This window comes from Notamacropus eugenii, chromosome 1, assembly GCF_028372415.1.
Source record: "Notamacropus eugenii isolate mMacEug1 chromosome 1, mMacEug1.pri_v2, whole genome shotgun sequence".
Lineage (NCBI taxonomy): Eukaryota > Metazoa > Chordata > Mammalia > Diprotodontia > Macropodidae > Notamacropus > Notamacropus eugenii.
The window spans coordinates 97,746,832-97,761,583 of NC_092872.1; the positions used below are offsets into that span (position 1 = coordinate 97,746,832).

At 36.6% G+C, this 14,752-nt stretch overlaps 1 protein-coding gene across 3 annotated transcripts in view; it reads left to right on the top strand.

Moving 5' to 3' along the window:
- The window catches only part of SVEP1 (sushi, von Willebrand factor type A, EGF and pentraxin domain containing 1), a 321,762-nt gene that overhangs the window by 133,313 nt on the left and 173,697 nt on the right, over positions 1–14,752 (top strand). For all 3 annotated transcript variants that reach the window (XM_072610622.1, XM_072610615.1, XM_072610607.1), the window contains exons 4-6: positions 6,808–6,966; positions 7,945–8,124; positions 11,172–11,351. In XM_072610622.1, the coding sequence (XP_072466723.1) occupies positions 6,808–6,966; positions 7,945–8,124; positions 11,172–11,351 (519 nt within the window). The remainder of the gene's footprint in view (positions 1–6,807; positions 6,967–7,944; positions 8,125–11,171; positions 11,352–14,752) is intronic.

The window sequence follows — 14,752 nt, forward strand, 5'->3', positions numbered from 1 at the left end:
AACCCCTTATTACTCCAAATATTCGTGGGACAGCAATACCATGAAATTATTGACTCGTCCTAGAGGAACTGTTTTAAGATGAGGAAGTCAGTAGCCAGGTTCTGCAGATACGCTTTTCAAAGCAGTTAAGGTTTATATTTCTGTACATTAGCTGGTTCTTCTGTTCAATACAAATATTCGTAAGATCGAATCCTTTGAATTCCAGCACACAACTAATAGTTACCAAATGCTTGTTGGTTGGGTAAAGATGGGGTTGTTGCCTTCGAGGAAGATAAAACATGTACACAAATGATCAGAGCATAATAGGAGCATAAATCCAGACCTGGCAAAGACTGTAGCGATCATCAGTGCAACTCCCTTATTTTACAAATGAATAAACTGAGGCCCAGTTCAATGAACAATAGAACATGATGATACTAAGGAGAGATAAAAATGTAAGATTTGAAGGGGAAGAGATTATAGCTGGGAAGTATCAGAGACGAGAGCAGCAATTGGGCTGTCAGTAGGTAGATATGGAAGACTAATGAGTAGGGGTGGAGGGTGTGAAAGAAAATCTAACCTTTGTTTACTATCTTATACTCTGAGATCCAACATGTGAGCTAAAAGATGCATTCATGAATCATTTTTAAAAATATATTTTTTCAGAGAGAAACTTTGAAAATAAAGACAGGATAATCAAATGTGTTTCCATATCAGCCATACTCTTTTTGTTAGTTGTATATTTTCATGCTATCAGAGTTTTTCTGAGGCATTACCTTTGGCTTCACTAGATTCAAATTCTAAACATAGAAATTGGGGAAATAACAATTACAGATTGAAAGTAAAATTTTTTTGACTACTGCATTTTGCATCCTGTGTGGTAATTGAAAAAATAACAACAGCGAGCCAAACTTAGTGACCATGGGGCTGGAATCTACTTTCTCATTAATCCTTACTTGTAAGGAAGTGTAAAAAATTCATGAAATTCATAAAGGCATGGAAATCTACTCCTTTGTGACTTTTCACCAAAATTCACTTAAGGACAATGTTTTGGAGAAAATAGTTTGAGAATTGTAATTGGTGCATCCAACCCACAACAGGGTATAACTCCAGAGGAGATCGGAAATCGAAGGTAATAAACATCAACATAAAATGGAGGAAATTAGTCCCCTACCATGGATTCCCCTTCTGCTGCAATAACCTGTTTTACATGATTTGGCACTGAGTTCATAAATGTTGATATGCGTTCTTTGAACTTTTATTGATGCATTTTGTTTGTAAGCAGCAAAAGTTCCACTTTGTGAGAAGTCTCTTGTAATACATGAAAACAGTTAAATAAATCGAAGGATTCAGTGATCTTATCTGAAAATATGTGTAATTTTTCACAGTTGTAGCATATCCTCACCTCTCTATTAAAAATAATTAACTGAAATCTGGTTTTTTCCTACCTCTCACTCCTTATTCTACTGGAAAAGGAAAGAAAAACACATTTATTTTAAGAAATATGAAGAGCTGATCAAGATACTCCCTTAATGACTGCATGCAAATATATATGTACAGATACATATATATGTACATACATATATGTGTGTATGTGTATATATATTTGATATTTATGTATGGTTCATTCTGTACCCCTAAATCTAACACCTCTCTGTTAGGGATAGCATGTTTCATCATTATTCTATAGTAGTGAATAGCCATTGTATTGATCATAGTTCTTTCAGCTGTCAAAATTGTTCATTTTTATATTGATGTTATGTAAATTGTCCTTCTGCCTACTTTTTTCTTCCTTTTCTAAAATAATAATTCCCCATCACATTCCTGTACCACATACAACATAACTTAGTCATTCTTCAACTGATGGACCTTCCCTTAATTTCCAGAATGTAGAGATATTTTTGTACATTAAGGACTTCCTTTTCTTCTCTCTTTGATCTCTTTCAGATATAGGCCTAGCAGTGGAATAACTGGGTCAGAGGTCAATGGATACATGCTATTTAGTAACTTTTTGAGTATAATTCCAGAATACCTTATGTATTATGTATTGTACCCATTCACAAGTCTACCAATGTGCTTGTTTTTCCATAGCCCCTCCAACATTTATTATTTTTCTTATCATTGCCATTTGGAAGGGTAGGAGATGGAATTCAGAATTGCTTTAACTTGCATTTCTCTAATTAGTAGTGATTTGGAACATTTTTTTCATATGGCTATAAATAGCCTGAGTTTCTTCCTTTGACAATTGTTCATATCTTTAGATTTATTGATTAGGAAATGGGTATTTTTCTTATAAATTTGGATCAGCTCTTTGTATTGAAGCAATTGGATGGCACCATGGTTAATATGCTATGCCTGGAGTCAGGAAGAACTAAATTCAAATCCAGCCTCATCCGTTTACTAGCTATGTGACCTTGAGTAAGTCACTTAACCTCTGTTTGCTTCAGTTTCCTCATCTAAAAGATGAGAATAATAATAGCACTTACCATCTAGGTTTATTGTGATAAATAAATGAGATAATATGTGTTGGGCACATAGTAGGCATACAAGTGATTATGATTTTATCTTGGAAATAAGATATGTATCAGAAAAACTTGCTGCAAAGCTTTAATTCTCCTTCATAAAATTGCAGTTGTCATGTTGGATCTTTACCCTTTGACAAATATCTTATTTTCCCAAATCTTGCCTTCTTTAAAACCCATAAAACCCTATGGAATTTAGATCAAATGTGTTCCTAGGCTGCTGAATCATTTTTGCCTCTATTTTATGGATATATTTCTCAGCTTCTTATGAAATGTGGCTCAGTACAAGGTCATGTTACAGTATTCCATTTCCATTTGGGAATTTCTGCAATTGTGGAGCAAGTTTGCTTCTTGGCATATCAATATACTAATGAGAATATGTTATTTCTTCAGTAGGCAAAATGCCTCCAATCTCACTTGAAATAAAAATCCTTAAAACATTTCTTGGTAGATGTTTTAAAATCTGCTGAAGATACCCAGAATTTAGTCTCACCTGTGTTTTTTCTTATAAGAAGTAGAATTTTGGGGGTAACGAGTTTCATCAGTAAAAATTACCTTTTTTCAATTTCCAGTACCCCAGCTCTTACATTTTCATATAGCAAAAGTTACATCCATTTTAATAATTGGTCTTCTTGCTGCTCTTCTGACTTCAACAAGTCTATGCTACACTGTAGAGAAAGCATAAACAACCCTCCCAGCTACCAGATGCTTTTGAAATCTTTGCTTGTATTTTTAGGATGTTAAGCTTTTTACAACTATAGCTTGTCACTTCTTGCTACTGTTTTTCATTTTGAACTGTACTTTCTTCATATTTTGGTATAACTGGTGCTTTTTCATCATAGACCTGAATAGTCTTTAAAACACTTTGACTTTCCCACACCAAGAGTCACTGCAATAACATCTCTATCAGTCAATGAAGTGAGTCCTTTAGCAACTATAACTTTTGCACCACTTCTTGGCATATTATCCATTTGTAAAAACCACAGAATCAAAAAATACACATAAAAAAATTGAAACACATTATTATGATCCCAAATCCAGTATGTAAGCTGTCAGAGAACTAACTGTGGGGAAAATAACTCTTTGTGGGTTCATATGGTCAAGGACAGTTAGCTGTGGACTAGCACACATAGTGATTGCTCTCATAAAATAAAACCACATCAAAGTTGTTACTCACCCCCAAGTAATCTCACATCACTATTGCTTCAGACCAAGTTGTGAGAGGTTTTAAAGAGAAGAATTTATATTTGATCCTAGAGGCAATAGTAATTTGGAATTTATTAACTATATGAGTGATGTGATCAGACTTGCACTGTAGGAAAATGATCTTAGCTACTACGTAGAATCAGAATCTTCTCATGGGATTGGAGAAGGGATTGATTTGATGCAGGGATTCCAGTTAAGAGGCAATTGCAGTAATATAGGCAAGAGGTCATGAAGATTATGGAGGTTGCATAAGTAGGGAAAAGGGAAAGAATTCAAGAGATATTGAGACAGAAATGACAAGATTAGAATCACTAGATATGTGGAGTAAAGGGGGTGAAGAGGTAAAGATAATGCCAAGAGTATGAACCTAGGTGACTATGAAAGGATGACACTATGCTCAACAGAAACAGGGAAAGTAGAAAGAGGAGTATGTTTGGGGGGAAGATGAGTTCAGTCTTGGACATGTTGAGTTTGAGGTGCCTATGAAACACCAGCATTTGGAAATCAGATGACCATGGATTTAGAGTTGGAAGTGTTCTCTGAAGCCATCTTATCTAACCCCTTCATTTTACAATTGAGGAAAGTGAGATAGGATGAGGTTAATGAGCTGAAGGTCACATAGATAGCATGTATTAGTAGTAGAATTTGAACCCAGATCTTTTGATTCCAGACATATGCTAGTAGAGCTTAGGAGAGAGAATAGTTCTGGTGCTTAGATTTGGGAGGTATCTGATAGATGTAATCATTAGACCCAGGGGAGTTGAGATCATGGAGTGATTGCAGAAAGAATAGATGAACCAGGGCACACCCATGATTGAGTTATTATATAAATAATGACAAGCAAAGGAGAATATGAAGGTTCAGATGGACAAGTAGGAGGACAACCGAGAGGGAGAGCAGTGTCATGAAAAGATAGAGGGAGAGCAGTGTCATGAAAAGATATCTGGGAGCATAAGCTGGAAATAGTTGTCAGATGGTGTAGAGTGTGGAAAGGATGGCAACTGAGAAAGGGCCATCAGGTGGACAGCTAAGATGTCATTGGTAATTTTGAAGAGAGCTGTTTCTGTTAAGTGATGAAATGAGAAACCAGATTGCAAAGGACTGACAAGTGAGTGAGAGGAGATGAAGTGAAGGCAATGAGTGTAGAAAGCTTTTTTTTTTAAAAAGAAATTTGGGTGTGGAAAAAGAAGCGAGAGAGAGAGAGAGAGAGAGAGAGAGAGAGAGAAGGAGGGAGGAAGGGAAAGAGGGAGGGAGGGAGAGGGAGAAGGAGGGAGAGAGGGAAGGAAGGAGGGAGGGGGAAGGAGAGAGAGTGAGAAAGAGAGAGAGAGGGAAAGAAAGAGAGTGAGAGAGAGAAAGAAAAAAGAAAGAGAAGTTGATTTCATTTTAAATATCATCTCTCTATATGCTAGTAGGGAGTTTTTGGTTTCATTTTGTCTTGCCTTTTGATTTTGTTTCAAGTAAAAGGAAAATTTGAAAATGATCGTAGGCAGAAGCCAGGAGACAGATTAGGGAAAGGGGATGGATGAAAATAGGGGAAAAGTTAGGAAAAAAAGACTGGAGGAAATGAGATCAATGAATTGCCCTTGATGAGAAGAGCTCTCTCATTCTTCATTAGAGATTGGAGATGGAATTAATTAATTAGTATGGTAATCAGGACACACTCAACCATTTCTTCTTTAGACTGAACAGAATTCAAATTTCTTTAACCTTTCTTCTTGGAACCAATTTCCATCCCTTTGATTACTTCTCTTTCCCTGCATTGGACCATTGTTTGAAGGCAGGGATTATTTTTTGCCTTAATTGTTAGTATTTAGCATGTTGCATGTCACATAGTAGGTGCTTAAAAAAAGTGAAGTGCTATGATGACACAGTGCCTGGTGCATATTATGTGCTTAATAAGTAGTTTATCCATTTTGCTTTCTGTCCATCTACCTATATAATCTGTAAAAACTAGAGGCAATGGATGACTTATTTAAGTAACTTCATACTTTCTTTACTTTACCAGAGTTTCTTAATTGGGATATCACTGCTGTGGTGTTCTTAACAGCTGTACAGAATCCATAATCCTCCTTTGTCCTTGTACTACTCCTGGATACTTGAGGTCTACCTACAAATGATCCTGGACTACCAAAAACTGTTCATTTTTTTCCTCCCCTCTAGTGGCAACAAGATAGCCATATAAAGTTGAACAACCTTTCTTCCTCCAGCCTCTCTTCTTTGTTTATCTTTACTGAGACACTTTATCAATGACCCTTAAAATGTGGTGCCCATAACTGAACTCCAGATGAGGTCTGGTCAGGGCACAGTGCATTGAGATTATCACTTTATTACTGGAAGGTATGTTTCTCAGGGCAACCTAAGATTGCATTAGCTTTTTTTTGGTTGTCTTATCACATGGTTGAGTCATATGGAACTTGGTGTCCTCTAAAATACCTAAATTTTTTTTCAGACAAATGCCATCTAATCACACCTCTCCATCTTACACTTTATGAGCTTGATTTTTTTTTTAAATTGCAGTAGAAGACTTAACATTTATCCCTAAAGTGATGGGCAGCTAGATGACACAGTGGATAGAGAATTGGAGCTTAAAATCAGAAAGACTCATCTTCAAGTACAAATCTGACCTCAGATACTTACTAGTTGTATGACCTTGGATAAGTCACCTAACCATGTCTCCCTCAGTTACCTCATCTATAAAATGACCTGGAGAAGAAAATGGCAAAACACTCCAGTCTCTTTGCCAAGAAAACCCAAAATGGAGTCATGAAGAGTTGGACACCACTGAAAACAACTGAACAACAACAAAACTGTTATGTGATAAAATGAGATAATATATGTGAAGTGCTTTACAAACCTTAAGGTGGTTTATGAATATTAGCTATAATTATTATTTGTGTCCCAATATCTAACACAGCTCCTGGTACATAGTAGGACCCTTAATAAAGGTTTGTGAATCATTTGCTTGCTTGCGTTGTATTCTTTTTTCATTGTCAGGGTCTGCTTTTATCATTTTTTTCAGTTGTTTTAACAACTTGTTAAGCCTCAAATAAAATACTAGACTTCACTGTGAAAGACATGTTCCTTGCTTCTTATCTCATAGCTTGCCCATCGGGGACATATAAACCTGAGGGTTCGCCAGGAGGAATCAGCACTTGTATCCCATGTCCTGATGAAAACCACACATCCCCACCTGGAAGTACTTCCCCAGAGGACTGTGTCTGCAAGGAAGGCTATCGGGCAGCAGGCCACACGTGTGAAGGTCAGTTCCCCACACTAAAATAAGAAATTAAACAAAAAATATACGAAAATATACCAATTGTATACAAAAATACATCAATGGTATACAAAAATACAAATTGTATACAAATATACAAAAGGGCAAAATATACAAATTTCTTGTGGGGGAAAAATCCAATTTTTTTCATCTTTGGGTCATGACTTTGCTAATACATTATTCTCTTTTACTTCTGGGTAGGGAGTATTGGGGAGTAAGAGATTATAGAGCTTTATTCATCAGAGACAGAATTATCAATGAAGCCTGGGACAAATATTAAAGGATAATAAGGAGAAAAGGCTGTAATGCCAAAACCAGCAAGAGCTCACACTCAGCTGTTTCTCTCATCCTCTAGATTAGAATTTCAATTGAAGTTCAATTCATAATTATTTACATTGATTTTTTCACTAAGCACTTTGCTTACAGTACCCCTGAGAGCTAGGTAATTATGATTATCCCCCTAATTTTAAAAAGGAGAAAATTGACAGCAAGTTTAAGCGACTTTCCTAAAGATACACCATTAGCAAGTGTCAGAGATGGGGCTCAAAGCCCTATTTCCAAATCTAACAATGTGCCTTACTGACTACCTGTGGGCAAGAAATCATACAAAACAGTTTTGTGCCTATTCACTTTTCTGGTCCAGGGGGTCCAACTGAGGCATGATTAATATTAACTGAATCTTCTTTGGTAGATGTAGCTATTAATTACAGCCTACAGAAGGCTAGATTTAGAGTCAGAAGATTTGTGGTCAAATCCTTGTTCTGTCCCTCAATAGCTGTACGACCCGAAACGAGCTACTTTGTCTTAGTTTAATCCTCTGTAATATGGAAGAAAAAAATATTAGTGTTTGTGTGAATTCCAAGCAATGGGCCAAATTCATTCTGTGCTCAATATGAAACCTTGCTGTACTGAACCGCTGTTTAACCTTTTTAAAAAATTGTTTTTGTTCAACTTCACTGTTAGTTGTCCACTGCCCTGCTCTGAAACCTCCTGAAAACGGCTACTTTATTCAGAACATCTGCAACAACCATTTTAATGCAGCCTGTGGAATCCGTTGTCATACTGGATTTGAATTAGTGGGAAGCAGCATTCGCCTCTGTCAACCCAGTGGTTTATGGTCTGGTTCAGAAAGTTTCTGCCGAGGTATGAAAATCACCAAGTAAACTTACTTATTGATCACCGTTTGCTCTCACTGATTGACTTAAAGACTGCTCATCATTAAAACACTTATGTGATTCTATGTATTTCTTGGAATACTGTTTGATTTTTTTTTTTTCAGAAAAACTGCTGTCTAGGCACACCTCTCTATCTTACACTTATGAGGTTGAGTTTTTGGTTCCAAGTGGAAGACTTGCTATTTCTCTTCTAATGTAATGTCACAGTGGAAGGGAGAAGGGATAGGAAGTTTTTAATTAGAACAGCTGAGTTCACTTGGCAGACTAGGATAAACAATTCTCTTACATATTTTCCACCAAGAGGATCTACATTTTCTTCACATTTAGGGCACTCTCATGAGTTTAAGAAGGAAATATAATTCAAAAAAAGATTATTCTCTGGAAAATATAAGAAAAATGGGCCTAGCAAAAAATTTTCTCTGCCACATTTGCATGTTACGATACATTTGTATGTAGAATAAATTGAAAAAATTCCACTGGAAAAAAAAGGTTATAAAAAACCAAGGAAGAATCCTAAGAATTATAACTTAAGAACTCTGAAAATTACTTACTGGAAAATACATTTAAAAAAAAAAAAACATAATTCCTAGAGAGGTTCAGCAGGCTAAAACAGATTTGTGGATTATGGTAAAGCCAGCTTATTTAAATATATTAAAATTCATGGGTTATATGCAAGTAGTACACAAATATGTATCTCTGAACATTAATAATAAGAGGAGAAGTCAGTCAGAAATATTTATTAAGCACCTATCATGTGCCAAGACACTGGTTAAAAAAAAAAAAAAAAAAAAGCAAAAGACAGTTCTCTCAAGGAACTCACAGGCCAATGAAGGAAACATGAAATAACCGTGTACAACAAATTATATACGGGATAAATAGGAAATGCTCCAGTGAAGGAAGGCACTACCATTAAGGAAGATCAGGAAAGGTTTCCTGTAGAGGGTAGGATTTTTGCTGGGATTTGAAGGAATTTTCCTTGAGGGGAGGGTCACTCTGCTTCTCTATTGTCTTTGTATCTCCTGCATCTTGAACAGTGCCTGACAGCTAGTAGGCACTTGCTGGATGCTTCTTGACTGATCGTTGTCCTCTCTCCTAAAGAGATGAGGTATGAGAGAATGGGTTCTCTTTTATCGATGGAAATAACACTATTGCTGATGTCAACAACAGGACATATCCTTTGCATGGTTTTTCCTCTGGTGCTGAGGTTTGGAGCCATTTGGTCCATACCATTCATTTGGACTTGTGAGAACATGGTTAAATGTGGGTGACATAGCTGCCTAGGATTAGGGGTGCAGGTTGTAGTCATGGAACATGGAACATATATTCACATGTTGGGTGTTATCTCTATCTCTGTCCTGATCCTTACCTCTATCTATCTCCATCCCTGTCTCTTCTGTTTTCTCTCTTCCTCTCTCTCTCTTCCCTCTCTCATTCTTTCTCTCTCTCCCTCCCTTCTTCTTTCCTTCCTCTCTTCCCTCTCTCTTTTTCTCCATTCCTCCCTTGCCCCCTTTCTTTTTCTCCCTCTGTTCCTCTCTCTTTCTCTCTCTCTCTCTCTCCCACCATCCTTCTCTCCACACATACTCACTCACTTCCCCCATTGGTGTACTTGTAAAAAGTCTTGATTATAATGTAAGTCCCTAGATTCTTGTCCCATTTCAACATAATCAGGTACCAGTATGGTTTGGAGAGAATTGATTACATGTCCTCTTGTGGTGATTTTGAGGGGTACATATCCTTTATTTTTTCAACTGTGAACATGCTGTATCCTGCAGGGAGAATCCCTGAAGTCAGATACTGTCTCACTTTTCATAACCTCAATGCCATAGTAGATGTTTAATAAACGTGTGATTTTTGGAAAAAAACAAACATTTTCTGGTGCAATTCTCTGCAAACAGTAGGAGCTTAATGATTAGTCTAAAATCATTTGAGGGTCCTAGAATCATAAATGTATACCTCTAAGGGACTCCGTGGATTATGTCCTTATTGCAGGGTTGGGGATGTTATAATGGAATTTGGTTACAGTGACTTGGTAAAATTAAGCTGATTGGGATAATACTGTGTAACCTATACCTGGGTTATTTTGACCCCTGCAGATATTATTTGCATGATTAAGACCTGAGGAATTTGGCATTCTTGTGCATTTTGGAAAGACGCATGGTTTCCTTGTTTCACATTTCCCATCACATTACAGAATGTGCTTCTCGGTTATTTATGTAATAACTACTGGGAAAATTATTGAACGATGCCAAATTTTCCATGTTTTGACACTAGTTGGAAAGAGCCTGGTGGTTTGCCTCCCCCATTAGCACTGCCAGTCATTTGGTAAAATTAACTCACTTCAACCGCTTTGGGGAACTCATCCAAGGACCTACACTAAAACAGATGGTAGATTTAAAAGACTCAATTTCTCTTGTTTTGCCCTGTTCCATTTCAGCTGTAGTATTATTTAATTTCTTGTAAAACTGACTCACAAGATCCCAAGGCTGCATCCTAAGTTCTTCTAAACCATAATGCAACCATTGAAATTATAGTGTGTTCAGTGAATTTTTAAAAAGGGTGGGAAAGCACGTTCAGCTAAGTTTAATATGAACTATCATCATTTATGCTTCAAAGCGGTGTCTTTGGAACAGGCTGAGAGAGCACAGGGAGGCACTCAGGGTGTAGACTGGAAAGATTGCCATTGGCATGTGTGGATAGCTTCCCCTGGGTCAAAGCCTCAGTGGCCTTCAAATTAACTATAGCCTTGCATGCAGAAATAAATTCAGAAATATGAAGTAATTCAGAAAACTAGTGACACACTTAGGCTTCCTTACTAGTACATCAGTGACTTACATGTATTTTTAAGTGTGAAAGAAATCAAAGTTTGAAAAAGCCTTTCACTTCTACATTTTCTAAAATATTAGCAACACCATGTTATTTCTTTAAGATGTGTTATGGAAATTTAAGTAGCAATGTAATTGTCATTCTTGAATTTATTTAGTTAAACTAAAGTCCATTTCGTTCCTTATTTTGCAGTTCGAACATGTCCTCAACTTCGCAAACCTGAGAATGGTGAGATCAGTTGTACATCTGGTGAAACATTATACAGGACAGTATGCTTGATAACCTGTGATGAGGGCTACAGACTAGAAGGGAGTCCCAGACTCACTTGTCAAGGAAATTCCCAGTGGGATGGGATAGAACCCCGATGTGTGGGTAAGTTTTCAATCCGTAAACTACTTTGTTTACATCTGTTGTAATCCAGTGTTTTCTTGTGATGACCTCACCCTCAAACACAACTCACAAAAAATTAGGTTATATACAAAGCTGGAATTTGTAACTGCCTGTATATAGGTATTTAGGATATGTAACATAATGTTTAATTTGCCTGGAATAACTGAGGGACAAGATATTTGTTGTTCTGCATAAGTGAATTTTCCAAGTGATGTTTCTCTCATAAAGCACCAAAGTTTTATTTCAACCATTTGGGATGGATACCTTTACAAAATGTTCTCTGACCATAGTATTTCTGTATGGTCTTACTAAGACAGAGTGGAACAGAACGATTATTTCTCTTGTTCAGAATACTTTGCCTCTTTTGATGCAACCTAGGAAAACTGTAGCCTTTTTGGTTCTTACATCACATTGCCTCATATGGAATTTGAAGTCCATTAAACTTCCAGAGGCAGCTAGGTGGTGCAGTGGATAAAGTGCTGGGTCTGGAATCGGGAAGACTGAGTTCAAATCCAGCCTCAGACGCTTATTAGCTGTGTGACCCTGTCTCTTAATCCTGATTGCCTCATTTTCCTGATCTATAAAATGAATTAGAGAAGGAAATGGCAAAACACTCCAGTATCTTTGCCAAGAAAACCCCAAATGGAGACACAAAGAGTTGGATAGTACTGAAAAAAACTGAACAACAACAATTAATGACTTGAGCAGCTAGGTGGCTCAGTGGATAAAGTGCTGGATCTGGAATCAGGAAGACTGGAGTTCAAATTCAGCCTTACTAGCTATGTGACCCTAGGCAAGTCATTTAATCTGTTTGCCTTAATTCGCCAGAGAAGAAAATGGCAAGGTATTCTAGGATCTTTGCCAAGAAAACCCCATAGGTAAAAGTTTAATAAAAAAAAAAAAAAAAAGAAAACCCCATAGGGTTAGACATGACTGAACAACTGAATGACAAAAAAACTAAAAGATAACCCCCAAACCCTACATCTTTCTTCATAGAAACTGTTGGCTAGTCATGCTTATCCTAAACTATAAGTATGAAGCTAATTTTTTTAACTCAGATGTAGAACTTTAAATTTATTCCATTTGAATTAAATTTTATTAGATTTGGCCCATTTTTTTAATTATTCGAAATGTTTTATGGATGTGGACTCCATCACGCAACATGTTAACTGTCCCTTCTAGCTTAACATCATCAGTGGATAAGCAGGCCAACTATGCTTAGATCAGAATCACTGGCTAAAAATACTTAACAGCACAGAACCAAGTGTGGCTCCTTGGTGAACTCCCACAGAGACCTCTCTCCAAGTTGATACTGACCTACTAATGATAGGTCTTTGGACTGAATCAGCAAATTCCTGAATACTCCTAATTGTACAGTCATCTAACCATATCTCTCAACTTTGTTTAAAAAATAGCATGACTTTCAAATACTTTACTGAAATGTCTAAGTATGTTATAAAAATTTAGGGATAAACAAATCTCAAAATGTAAAATAAGTATACTACATCTAAGTATGCTGTAGAGTGCAAAATATTTCTCTGCACTTTAGTCAAGAGAGACCTGTGTTCACATTTCAGCTCTCGAGCTAGCTAAATGACTGGGCAAGTAATTTAATCTCTCAAAACCTTAGTGTTCTTATCTGTGAAATGGAAGCGATAACACAAATGCCTCCTGCCTCACAGGGTTATGGTGATAGGAAAACACTTTTATTATGTCTACAGGATCCCCTTGTTATTGCAATCTACAGGGTAAGTTACTTTATTTTGGTATGATCTGTTGTTCATGAAGTCATCCTGAGTTTCCATGATGATTGGGTCCCTTTCTAAATGGTAGCTAGCTAACCCTTTAATCTTTCTAGCAGTTAAGCATACTGGTCTATAAATTGCAGAATCTGCCCTAATTAGGGCAAAATCTGCCCTACAAGATTTCCTGTTCTTGTCAGACTTTCAAAGGTCAGTGACAGATGCTCAGCAGTTGCACATAGCAATATTCTTTCAGTCTCCTAAGGCAGAAGTGTCAAAACACATGTCCCACTGGGCTGTTACTTGGGAAATACTTAATAAAATACAATAGAACATAGATAATGTTAATATTTGGTTTTCTAAATTATAATCATCCTAGCCTCTCTGAACACCAGACAGACCCTTCTTTGAACTTCCTCTTGTCCTCAACTTATGTAAAAGAAAACAAAAAAAACACCTTCTTTGTCTCCCTTGGTATTCTAACCTTGGCTCTTTATGAGTTTTTGTATATATCATTCTTACAGAACCAGTCCTAGCCTAGCAGTACAAGGCCTCATCCAGGAATTATGTCTCATTTACACATGAGTTTATGGGACAAGTGCTATGTAGAAACAATGCTAAGTCTGAGCCTGATCTCCCCAGAGACCAAGGTAGGACAGGGGAAAAAATGCCTTTAAAGTATTAGTACTTTATTCTTGACATAGATTTGAAGCAAATATTCTTTTCTAAAAGAAACTTTCTTTTGCTTTTTATAAAAGAAAATTTAAAATTTTAAAAATAAAATAAACCAGATAACACTTTTAAAAATTAAATCCCATTCATTTACCTATCTATACTTACATGTTTTCTATGTTTAAAAAAATCTGAGTTGATTAATGCATTCTCTCTCTGCAAATAAATATGTGTCTTTATGGCAGGCAGTGTATTATAATGGAAAGAGTACTTTGGATTCAGAAGGCATAGATTCAAATCCTGGTTGTAGTGTTTACTACCTGTATGACTTTGAGTCAGTTACTTGATCTTTTTTAGTCTCATTTTTTGCATCTTAAAAAAATAAGTGTATTGGACTAGCTGTCCTCTAAGATCTTTCCCAACTCTACATTATGGGTACTATTGGCAGCTCCTTCTCCCCCTCCTCATCAGAATCATATCTGCCTGTATCTTTAGAATTTCACTCCTTAGAGTTTCATATCTCTCTTTGACTGACTTCTAAAGAATATTGGGCCTCTGGATACTGTAATTTTATCTGCTGAATCTTTACCCAAACTTGGGCTGTATACAATAATCAGCTTTGCTCTCCTCTATCCTGAACTCTACAATGAAGTTGTCCTTTCTCCCCAAGGTCCCCATGATTTCTCCTTCCTTCTTCTAAGATCCAGAGTAACAATTCCCTTATTGCTTCTATGGTATCTAGGGTATGAAATTATCATTATGGCAAATCACAAATTTTTTCAGCTACTTTTTGTTAGAGGACTTCCGCAGATATCCAGATAGTCGAGGTCCCCCAGTCACTACAATATTATGCCTCTGTTCCAAATTGTGGTCTATTTCCCAAACTCTTTGTCAGTTCTCTATCTATACGGATACTTTGTAGCATACTACAACATCACTCTTGTTTCTTCTTCCATTAACCACAATACA